General features: G+C 41.2%; 1 protein-coding gene across 1 annotated transcript in view; it reads right to left on the bottom strand.

The window, feature by feature from the left end:
- Positions 1-1,280: 1,280 nt before the first annotated feature.
- LOC132210557 (NALCN channel auxiliary factor 2-like) overlaps positions 1,281-12,807 on the bottom strand; it is a 724,467-nt gene continuing 712,940 nt past the window's right edge. The window contains exon 4 of the mRNA XM_059651273.1: positions 1,281-4,353. Within this exon, the coding sequence (XP_059507256.1) occupies positions 4,049-4,353 (305 nt within the window). The 3' untranslated portion in view covers positions 1,281-4,048. The remainder of the gene's footprint in view (positions 4,354-12,807) is intronic.

The following is a 12,807-nucleotide window of genomic DNA, read 5'->3' as shown; positions in this document are numbered from 1 at the left end:
CATCTGCAGTTCGTACTATCTCTGAAACAATGTCATTGTACACTTTGGCTAGGGCCATTTCAGTGTTGTGATAGGGCTGGATTTGATAAGTCCTCAATCACTGTTGAAGTGATCAAAAACCACATGAATAGCCACTCCCTTGTAATCATCATCACCTTGATCTTCCGAGCCTCTCAACCCATTTCCTTCCTAACCAATGCTTGGAAAAGGTCTCTCTGAGGTCAATTATAGTGTCCGGTTTAAATTCTTAGCACCCTGGTCTTTGGTCTTCCATTCAGAATACTTCCTTAGCTGCTAATTCTCTTTCCCCGTTCACCTTCATTTTCACTGTGTCACAATCCGGGAACTCATGGTGGCTCAGAGGTGACACATCATCACCAGCTCAGGCGCAACTAGGCAGCTGCAAAAATCACTGTCCTTGTTAGCAGTAATCCGGTTTAGAGAACTTAAAAAGCAATTTATTTCAAAAATTGCCCCTGTCGTTCAAAGCTTTATTCTCTCTCTTCAGTTACAATTCTCCCAGTGTGACTGCTATCCTTCAAGTATAAGGGATGCACATACATAGTGCACAGCTGGTTTAGGTTTTCATCCATCATTTTACCTGGATGGGTAACATGAAGTGATAACATGAAATAGCAGAGTTACAGATGATAGCTATGACATAGAATGGCTTGTATGGCTGCTGAGTTTACAAGAAGGGCTAAGTTAGGGAACATAGTGTGACCATTACAACAGAGAGGCCATATTATGCTGAGATAAATGTTAAGAGGTCAATGTAGGGACTTTGAAAGCCAAGGGAGATGGATATTTCAATGAGGATCTAGGTCCTAAGAGACAATAGGCAAATAATTATAGGCAAATCATTACTAAAATAATGATTTTAAAGGAGAACAGAAGGATTATACAAAGTGAAGGGTTTGAATGAGAACAAAGTACTGGAGGAGTAAAAACAATATCAAGATAAGGTTTAGTGATAAGATTTAAAACTACCACAGTTATGGTGTGGGTGCGGTGAGTAATGGTGAATAAAGCTGGTGACAGTGGCTAGATCAGGGGCATTGTTTTGGTAAGCACATGATGATGTTTCTCATTGGTTAGGTTTCAGTTAAAGCCAAGATGTCAATGCCATCAAAATAATAAGGTTGGACACAACAAGAGCCATCTTTATGCTAACAGACATTATGGGGGGCAGGGGGGGGGGCGGGGGGGAGGTGGGCAAAGATTATTGAATAACTACCAGACCCTCAAGGATGATGCTGGTTAAGTTAAGTGGACTGGTAAGAAAATTGAGGATGTTAACTCCCAAAGGTTGATGAGACGGGAGAATGACAGTCAAAGGCACAGCTCATAAGGAGTCAACAATATGCGACAGGTACACATGGGGGGAGGTTGTGTGGGCTCATTCATTAGTGATTCAAAACTGGGCAGGAAAGTAAAAAGGCAGAGCACCGATCAAGATAGCAAAGTGGTGAAAGTTCAGAAAAGGGTGAAATAAATATCAAGAGGGTTGGAAATAAACATACAAGAAGGGACCAGATATGAAAGATAGAAGCGATGTTCATCCGTGAAATTAGGCATTCCTCTCATGTTAAATTATTCACTCTGTAACTGAAGCCCAATTTCTCCATGTTTGTGCCGATCCAGTAAAATTGAAACTACAAGTGGTGTCCAACATAAGGGCATGTATTTCTCTTGACCTCATCCAGTTGGGGTTAGGCACCAATCCAGTGGCATGAAAGGTCTCTCTCAATACAAGGCACGTGGGTTAATTCCATGCTACGGAAACAATAACAACTCCCATAGCTACAAAACACCAAGCCCATACCCAAGGAGATCATTACTAAGAATATGGTCCCAGTCTCTGCTCCATTTACAGTGTTAATGGCAAAAAAAAGTAATGGTTTACATTTGAAACACAATTACATAAATGACTTGCTTTGACCGATCCTTTCTTTGTTTTGATTGTAGGAAAGAGAAAATTGAATCTGCACCTCCCCAAATAATGCAATGACATTATTCTAGCATTGCGAGACTTTTAATTCTAGAGTTCACTTGGAAATTATTCTCAATGCTAACTGACTTGGTCAGTTCTGGTCACTAATTTGAATTCATTCAAATTTGAATGATAGCCAACTCAGATGGGAAAATAAACTACATTTCTGGAAGAAATTCTCTACTTTCTAAGGTGAGGGAGGAGGCAATTTCCTATTTTGGCATCCAGCATGTGACTGCTACCCCCACACCAAGTAACTCACAACTAAGTCAAATTTTCAAGGTTGCGATTCATTTTCTGCACCAAACATCCTTGAGAGCTCGATGAATGAGATTGACAATTGATGTGCAATTTTTTTGCTGTAGGCCCACACATTCTAAAAACTGGGCTGAGGTTGTTATAATGTTCGCCAATCAACAGGTGTCAACTGACAGCATTATTTCGGTCTGAAGTGCTAGCTCAAGAGCACAAAATCCACTCATCCACTGGTGACACTTCTAATTTTGCTTCTACTCTTTTTTTTAAACTTTGGTGGTGTCCTGCACAAAGAGCTATGGGCCTTCATCGACACTGTTAATAATTGAAAGATCCATTTGAACTCCTCCGACGTATGCACTCACATTTCAGAGTTTCATAAAGGTAAGGGGTGAGAGCAGAATGGATTCTCAGATGAAGAATTGAATAAATGACTATAAAGGACAGTTAACTGAAAGTGTTATTATAAAATCTTCTTAAGTTTTTGCCCTTATTGTCTATGATTATTTTTGTTTATAAAAGTGTTTATTTGTTTTTGAATGTTTCAGTAGACTGCTGCTGAGTTGCTTTTTGCTATGCAATGCATCTGGTGATGCATGCTGTAAGACATACTCATAGGTATCTTAGATCTCCACATATAATGGTTAGGCATCTAACCTGCACTAATGCAAAATTTCCATGTATTAGCCTTAGGTTCTAACAAGCAGTAGATAGGACACACATATCTACCACTTGGCCACTGTAAAAGGGGCCTAGACATCTGATTTTTAAAAAAAAATTGTCCACCTCCTCCCTCTACCAACCCCATTTCTCTCTCGGAACACTCATATCAATAGTGATATGACTACAATCTGCCTTCAAGGCTACCATCACTTGTTTAATTCCTCGACCATCAAGCAGATGGTTCATATATTTAAGTTGGGTAGCCATGATATCCATGTCAAATAGCCTGCTGAGAATTGAGGAAGCACATTGCATATACATTGGTAAGCAGGAGGGTGCATTAACTTTTTGCTCTATCGAACGCCCAATCATTCTGTTTAGAGTAAGTGCCTACCTATCCTGCGACTGAGATGTTCACAGTCACTTTGCTGGTGTTCCTCACAATAATGGGTAACAAATCTTAACTAATTGTTTAACATTAAGATGAGAGACCAGTACTGGTTTGATGTGAGGAGAAACGTTACCAGGGTTGCTTGGGCAAGTAAACTATTCAGGGATTTAGACACCTATCCGACTCTCTGATACAGGCAAAAGATACTTTGTTCAAGCACAGGATTATTGCTATCTGTCCCTGGGACAACTAAGTCATGTTCATAGGAATAGACACCACAAAGAATTCAATGAAGACTACTGTGATAGAGATTAGCTTGATTACAAACTGAGAAGGCAAAAGAAAACATCCTGTGATGAAATTGTTCAGTGCGTTTGTACATCTGAAACCTTTCTAGCTACATGTAGAACAGATGGAATTTACAGTAACTCTCTACTTCTAGTATCTGTCCCAGAGACAGCTATGCTTTTTACCAAATTATTTTTACCCATTTTGTATCAGTAGCCCGACTCTGTCGAGTAACATTTTAAACCATCTATCCTTATCAGAGCAGATAAGCATTTCTGGACCTGCCATGGCCAGATTATTGTTTTCTTAGCCTTACTGCACACCGTTATGCATGGCTGCCAGCAGCCCAGCTCTTTGTTTGGATGGTCTTCTGAAAACCCTTTGAGCTTCTTTGCTGCTCGATACCATGGCCCTGTACGAACTGTTGAAAAAAAAAGAAAGTAAGAAGACATCTTTTTCTACTCTTCGCTTGGGGAGCTGTCGTCCAGTGCGCTCACTGTCTCCATGCCAACTCTGCTATTGTTCTGAAAACCAGTAAATGTCACCACAGTGTGTAGAAGAATTAATACCAAAACACACAGCTTAAATCTGCTGTTGCACAGTCGAGATGCTGCTGAGACAGGCAGTGAAGACTTATGATGCAACATGGAGTCCATGGATTTGGTAGATACATTATAACCTTTGTCCCAGGATAGATCACAGGTGTTCCATCTGACATCACAGCATTCTGGCTCTGCATTGGTTAAATGGTTTTCTAGTAGCCCTGTTGCATAAAGAGAAAAGAACTCGATTAAAAAGAGTGTAGAAGCACAGTCAATCTTTCCTCCAAATTTCTCACTTGTTTGGAGGTTTACCAAAGTCATTTTACCCACCACTTGTACCTAGCTTCCCCCAGGCCTGTAAGGGACAGAACCAACAAAATCAAATAACACAGTGATCCTGCTTTGCTAAAGGTTCTCAAACAAGCTGTTGCTGATCGCTAGCCTGAGACCGTCAGTTTAACTTTGGCCAGCAGTCAGAAAGTGTCCAAATCTGGTAGCCATTACTGCAGGAGTAGTTGTCTTTTGGCCCACAAGGCTGGGTGAGATTATTGGTTGTAGAGAGCCTGCAATAGCGGCACATTGAGTTCGGACAAGTTCTATTCAGCTGGACCACACTTTGAATATGTCATCTTTCAATATTATAGAGTCATACAGCACAGAAAGAGACACTTTGGTCCACCAGCCCATGATGAGCTAATCCCAAATTAAACTAGTTCCACCCACCTGATCTGGGCCTATATCCCTCTAAACCTTTCCTCTTCATGTACTTACCTAAATGTCTTTTAAATGTTGCAACTGTGTGCACATCTGCCACTTCTTGAGGAAGTTCATTCCACATGTGAACCACCCTCTGTGTAAAAGAAAATTGCCCCTTACATCTTTTTAACTCTCTTTCCTCTCACCCTAAAAATGTGCCCTCTAGCCTTGAAATCCCCCATCCTAGGGAAATGACGACTATTATTAACCCTATCTATACCCTTCATGATTTTATAAACTTCTTTAAGGTCACCTCTTGACCTCCTACACTCCAGTGAAAAAAGTCCCAGCCTATCCAGTGTTTTCTTATAACTCAAACCTTCCACAACTGGCAACACCCTGGTAAGTTGCTTCTGAACCCCCTCCAGCATGATAATATCCTTCCTATAACTGGTGACCAGAATTGGACATGGTATCCCAGAAGAGGTAGAATATAGAACATAGAACATTACAGTGCAGTGCAGGCCCTTCGGTCCTCGATGTTGCGCCGACCTGTGAAACCAAACTGAAGCCCATCTAACCTACACTGTTCCATTATTATCCATATGTTTATCCAATGACCATTTAAATGCCCTTAAACTCGAAGAGTCTGCTACTGTTGCAGGTAGGGGATTCCACACCTTTACTACTCTCTGAGTAAAGAACCTACCTCTGACATCTGTCCTATATCTATCACCCCTCAATTTAAAGCAATGTCGCCTCGTGCTAGCCATCACCATTCGAGGAAAAAGGCTCTCAATGTCCACCCTATATAATCCTCTGATCTCACCATTGTCCTGAACAACCGCAACATGACTTCCCAATTGCTATACTCAAAGGACTGAGCAGTAAAGGCAAGTATACTGAACCCCTTTTTAACTACCCTGTCTGTATGTGATGCAAATATTAAAGAATTATGTACCTGAAACCCGTCATGGGGAAGAAAGTACTATCAAAACCAAGCTACAGGACATTAAATAATTGTAGAAGCTATTGCATGAACTATCTTTGTATCAGCCTATTCAGAGATGCTATTACATACCTCTGAAGCCAGTGGGACTTGAATCTGCCAACTGGTTCAGAGATTGGGGCACTACTGTGCTACAAGGGCCCTAAAATGATGCGGTTATTTCAGTCAACTTGTTCAGACATATAATGACACCACTCTGAGGCCGGTGGGATTTCAACCTGGGCCCTCTATCACACTGGTCATTTGTCAGCTGGACCAGATGATGGAGCTTTTGACAGAGTCTTTGTCTTCCGAACCAATGGACACCGTTCCCAGTTGTAAAACCCATTTGAATATCTTGTCTGAGATCAGCTAACCAAACACAGACCAATGAGGAAACAACAACGAGGTGTAAGTGAAAATTTTGAATTCATTGATAATCTTACCATGTCAAGGATAGATATGAAAGCTGAAGGCAAAACAAAGCCAATTTAAGAGCTAACATTGAAGCACGTTGAATTTAAGGGTAGGAGACTAAATGCTTGGAAATGATAAAATAGAGGAGATGCTGGAAAGCAATGGTTGTGGAAGGAAAGTCAAACAGTTTCAAAGGGATAGTTTTTAAAATGCAAAAAATATCTTAAAATAGGTCAGGATAACATAAAAGAATAGGACCAATTTAAGGAATTAACAATTAAAAAAGGCATAATGGAGAAAGAGGAAATGCAAAGGATTATTAAGTGTTCAGGAGGAATGAGAAAGATCAATAAAGTTGGGCTAAGGAATGCCATGAAATTGACAAGGGATGCAATGAGGAATCATGAGGACAATATAGCTAGAAAGACTAAGTTGACAGTCAGGAAACCTTCAAACATGTCTGATTTTAATAAAATGGTTCAGGAAGAGATTAGCCCTGATGAAATTATAATGGGGAATTGGTGTCTGAAAGTAGAGAAATTGAGAAAGTTCTTCCAAAAGTATTTACAAAGGAAGGGAAAATGGGAAGAAGTGACAGTACAGTTCCAGGTTAAAGTAGACCAGGAAATTTTAAAGTTAGAAGACTTTAAAGCTCAAGGTAAAGTCACCAAGTTCTGACGATCATCATCCCACGGTCTGAAGGAATTTATTGGAATAATTCCAAGTCACTGGAACATAGCAAATGTATTTCCTGTCTTCAAAATAGAAATGAATGATATACTATCAAATATAGATTTTAAGGCTTACTTCCACTGTTGGACAAGTGTTCGTAAGTGTTTTGGTGGTTAATGTAAGGGAGCATCCAAAGTTGCATGAATTATTATGATTTTAGAATTGGGAGGTGACTTTTCAGGAAACAACAAACTAAATAGAAATGGAGAATCCGCGAATGTAATCTATATGAATTTCTGGAGGTGTTGGCACCATTGTATGTAAGAATTGACTGTTTAAAATAAAATTGAAATGAGACTTTGTCAAATTGGATTGGCAAACTTTTAACTTGTAAGATGCAGAGACTGGGTGCTTGGGTGCTTATCTGTTTTATATCCATTTTCCAATGGAATACCACATGTTTGAGCACTTGTTCTCCTACTATTTATAATTTCCATAAATGATATATAGGAAGGATTTGTGACCAAATGTTCAATTGCACTTGGAGAGGAAATGTAGTCTTCCTTCAGGGTTTAAGATACTTCTCCTTAAAGGAAGCCAGCGATATTGAACTGGGTATCATGTGTAGGAGGACTCCAGGCTAAAACGTCCATGGTAACAAAGTGTGGAGCTGGATGAACACAGTTGGCCAAGGACAAAAGCTGACGTTTCGGGCCTCGGCCCTTCATCAGAATCGTCAGCTTTTGTGCTCCTAAGATGCTGCTTGGCCTGCTGTGTTCATCCAGCTCCACACTTTGTTATCTCGGATTCTCCAGCATCTGCAGTTCCCATTATCTCTGAAATGTCCATGGCATGTTCTTGATGAAGATTTGGGAAAATATTGAAATGGCAATCTACCAGGCAGTGAGTTGAATGAGAGGATATTTGAGAGACTTTTATTCGTTACTGAGATTCTTGCTGTCTTTTCTAAGGAATGTCAAAAACCAGAGGATGGGTAAATAACGTGAGGAAAAACAGAAAAAAAAGGTTAACTAGAATTGTTTTATGCTGCTGTGGTTGGTGGAAAAAACTCACAAACAGTTTTGTTCAATTGTCCTAAAGGAATATTCCATTGATAGGATATTGTGTCATTGCCTGAAATGCATCATTCAATTTTTAAATACACTCAAATTTCACAGCAATGCTATCACTCTCTAGTGAGTTGTGGTCGATGTTGAACAGAATGATGAGTTAATATCACACGGATGGAACACCGGTTTATTTAGATTTATTCTAATCCAAAACACATATTGAATATACATTTAGTTGACACACAGGCAAGTTAGTTCCCCAAAGAATGACATGTGCGTGTACTGAAACTGCAGAATGTGTAAACAGACTGATACACTAACAGACAGACAGAATTATTATGAACATCTGTTGATTGCATAACAGATACACCAGAAGCTATTAGAGGGCAGAAATCTTATCAGGTTTAAGGCCAATGTTCAGAACACTCAAAAGTAATCCATCAGAACAAAGTTCAAATGGTTTAGAGAAACAGCTTATAAATGTTCTGGCTTACGAATGTCCTTTTGAGAAGGAAACTGCTACCTCACCTGGTCTGGTCTAAATGTGACTCCACACTGACAGCAATGTAGTTGACTCTTCACTGCCGGGTGGGCAATTAAGGATGGGCAACAAATCTGGCCTAGTCAGCAAAGCCCACATCCCAGGAATGAATTACACACCAACACGTTACCTAAATTGAGGTTCAGTGCTTATTAAAAACAATGCAGCAATCAATTTTAATACAAACCTCGACTAGTGGTAGTAATCTGGTGTTGGTTTTGGTTGAGTATTAACATGCAGGAAGATGTCTCCTGCTCACCTTCTAGTGCTATCATTGGATCTTATGCATTTGATAGGAGAAGAAGGACAATAGAGTTTCAGTTTCACATCTTACCTGAGTGACAACATCTCCAACTGACTAGGTTACGGTTCTTTTCTGTTGTAGGACTTGAGCTTGCCACCTTGTCACTCAGATGCCAGAATGCTGAGCCAGAATGACAACTGATGACTAATGACCATCATTTAAACACTCTGACAAATTACAGCCATGAATTCACATTGCAGTAACGGAAGAATAAAATCTTTACTATTCACCCTCAAATGGAATGGACCTTGCGGAGGTATGTAAAATGATATGGAAATAAGAAATCTGGAAAGGTGACTAACTTGACCAGATTTAGGAATATTTAATACTGATGTCAACCAGATCTTAATAGAAAGAGTGATCACTGGGTCGAATGAGTTTCTGATAGGAGGCAAACTTTAGCGCATAATTTAAGAAACAGTGCATGCCATGTGTACTCATTCCTCAAAGATAAGCAGAAATGGATTGTTTCTTAGTTCTTCACACCTAGCCTGCAATTTACTTTCATTGAGAATGCAAAGTTTCAAAGGGATTGCTGGGTCAAAGATGAAGGACAGTCTCACTATTTGAAACTTCCTGTGAACACAGAATGTCATAATTCCTGGTTCCTTCATTGATCACTGTTTCACCCAAAAGAGATAAACTGAAAGCTGAGGAAATTGTGATTGACCCGTTGGGCTACTCGGAGAATTGGAGTTTAATTGGAAGAATCAAGTTCAGGAAACACTTCATTACACAGCAAGGTGAGAATATTCAGCACAACACTTCTTTGAGGATGTGACGAGAAAAGTTGATGAGGGTCGAGCTGTGGATGTGGTGTATATGGACTTCAGCAAGGCATTTGATAAGGTTCCCCATGGTAGGCTCATTCAGAAGGTCAGGAGGAATGGGATACAGGGGAACTTATCTGTCTGGATACAGAATTGGCTGGCCAACAGAAGACAGCGAGTGGTAGTAGAAGGAAAATATTCTGCCTGGAAGTCAGTGGTGAGTGGTGTTCCACAGGGGTCTATCCTTGGGCCTCTACTGTTTGTAATTTTTATTAATGACTTGGATGAGGGGATTGAAGGATGGGTCAGCAAGTTTGCAGATGACACGAAAGTTGGAGGTGTCATTGACAGTATAGAGCACTGTTGTAGGCTGCAGCGGGGCATTGACAGGATGCAGAGATGGGCTGAGAAGTGGCAGATGGAGTTCAACCTGGATAAATGCGAGGTGATGCATTTTGGAAGGTCGAATTTGAAAGCTGAGTACAGGATTAAGGATAGGATTCTTGGCAGTGTGGAGGAACAGAGGGATCTTGGTGTGCAGATACATAGATCCCTTAAAATGGCCACCCAGGTGGACAGGGTTGTTAAGAAAGCATATGGTGATTTGGCTTACATTAAGAGGGGGATTGAGTTTAAGAGTCGTGAGATCTTTTAGCTCTATAAAACTTTGGTTAGACCGCACTTGGAATACTGCGTCCAGTTCTGGTCGCCCTATTATAGGAAAGATGTGGATGCTTTGGAGAGGGTTCAGAGGAGGTTTACCAGGATGCTGCCTGGACTGGAGGGCTTATCTTATGAAGAGAGGTTGATTGAGCTCGGACTCTTTTCATTGGAGAAAAGGAGGAGGAGAGGGGACCTAACTGAGTTATACAAGATAATGAGAGACATAGATAGAGTTGATAGCCAGAGACTATTTCCCAGGGCAGAAAAGGCTAACACGAGGGGTCATAGTTTTAAGCTGGTTGGTGGAAAGTATAGAGGGGATGTCAGAGGCGGGTTCTTTACACAGAGAGTTGTGAGAGCATGGAATGCGTTGCCAGCAGCAGTTGTGGAAGCAAGGTCATTGGGGACATTTAAGAGACTGCTGGACATGCATATGGTCACAGAAATTTGAGGGTGCATACATGAGGATCAATGGTGGGCACAACATTGTGGGCTGAAGGGCCTGTTCTGTGCTGTACTGTTCTATGTTTTATGTTCTAACACCCAAGAAGCTGGATTTGCAATATTAATCAATGTGTTTTAAAAGGGAACAAAGGTGTTAATGGCTGGTGGGAGAATACAAAAGGATAAGCCTTTTATTTTGGTTAAGTGCAGGTTACTTCAAGTTTGATGGAGTGATTCTTGCCACAACAAGGAACATGTTTTCTTTGCTGCATTAATTGGTGTTCAGCTATAATGGTATCCATGATGTAGAGGTGCCAGTATTGGACTGGGGTGGACAAGGTCAGAGATCACACGACACCAGGTTAGAGTCCAACAGGTTTACTTGAAATCACAAGCTTTCAGAGTGTCAGTCTTTCTCCAGATGTTAATGAGAGAGGTAGTATCAGATACAGAATTTATAATTCAAAGATCAAAGGGTCACACCACTGATGAGGATGTACTAAACAAACCTAAGTTGCTAATAAATGTTTAATCTGTTAGATGCTCTTATTTGATTAATATGTATATGTAAATTGCCGAATTCCTTCCAAGTCACTGTCCTGAGAGAACTAAAGATTTTATCAGTGTAAAGAAGAGGTGTTATATTAGGGTTTTTGCAAAGATTTGTAGCTTGGGGTTTTGGTGAGGTTGTTGACTTGCTCGCCGAACTGGCTTGTTCTTGTTCAGACGTTTCATCACCATGCTAGGTAACATCATCTGTGAGGCGATGAAGTGATGTTGTTCTACACCACTTGGAATTTATACTGTCTGGTCCATTCTGAGGAGTTGTGTTATTTCTGGTTTTGTTCCGTTTGGGTTTGTTCTGTGGCAATAAACATATAGAATTGGATCCCATGTACAAACCCAAGCTTACTTTTGTACTCAATTTCCCCCTTCTTAATCAATCCCTTGGTCCTTCTTCGAAGAATTGTAAGCTCTGTATGTGTATGTGTGCCTGTGTGCAGAGGGAGACAGTGTATGTGTGTGTGGTGGGCAGAGTGTCTGTGATTGTGTATGTGTATGTGTTTGTATGTGTGTGCAAGAAAGACTGTGTGTGGGAGAGAGAGTATGTGTGTGAGTGTGTTGGGGGGGTGAGTGTGTGTGTGTGTGCGTGTGTGTGTGCGTGTGTGTGTGCGTGTGTGTGTGTGTGTGTGTGTGTGAGTGAGTGGGAGGAGAGAGAGATTTTGTGTGCGTGTGTGTGTATGGGAAAGTGTGGGTGGGAGAGCGTATGTGTATGTGAGAGAGTTGGTGTGTGCATGAGAGAGAGAGTATGTGCATGTGTTTGGGGGAGAGTGTGTATGTGTGCGGGTGTGTGTGTGTGAGAGTGTATGTGTTTATGTGCGTGAGAGGGAGTGTGTGTGCATGTGTGTAAGAGTGAGTGAGTGGGTGGGTGAGAATGTGGGTATGTGTGTGTGGGGTGCGTGCATGTGAGTGTGTGTATGTGTGCGCGCGCGCATGTGTGAGACAGAGTGTCTGTGTGTTTCTGTATGTGTGAGTGAGCATGTGTCAATGGTTGCATGTGTGAGAGAATGTATAGTGTGGTGGGATTACCTGCCATGTGACATGAACCCAAGGTCCCGGTTGAGGCTGTCCTCATGGGTACCAGCCCCTGCTCAGCCACTCTGTGTAGTGTATATCCTGAAGTCTGCCTTGGAGGATGTTTGCCTAAAGATCTGAGGCTGAATGTCCTTGACCACTGAAGTGTTCCCCCACTGGGAGGGAACATTCCTGTCATGAAGGTTTTTTGCTGTGGCTTGATTGAATTGGTAATTGATGAGTTGAGCATCATATCCTGTTCCTATGAGGGTATTCTTCAACACCTTCAGGTGTCCATCTCGTTCCTCCTCATCCAACCTGATCTTGTGTATGTGCAAGGCTAGTCTGCAGGAGATGGCTGTTTTAATATGGTTAGGATGGCAGATAAAAAGGTGCAGCATTGTGAGGCTATCCGTAGGCTTGCGGCAGAGTGAGGTACTGAGGTGTCTGCCCTTGAAGGAGATGCTTGTGTCCAAGAATGCGACTGATTCGAAAGTGTAGACCATGGTAAGTCTGATGGTGGGATGAAACTTGT

Source organism: Stegostoma tigrinum, chromosome 15 (genome assembly GCF_030684315.1).
Source record: "Stegostoma tigrinum isolate sSteTig4 chromosome 15, sSteTig4.hap1, whole genome shotgun sequence".
In the NCBI taxonomy this organism is placed as follows: Eukaryota; Metazoa; Chordata; class Chondrichthyes; order Orectolobiformes; family Stegostomatidae; genus Stegostoma; species Stegostoma tigrinum.
The sequence above is the reverse complement of the archived record's forward strand: the minus strand, read 5'-3'. Positions and strand labels throughout refer to the sequence as shown.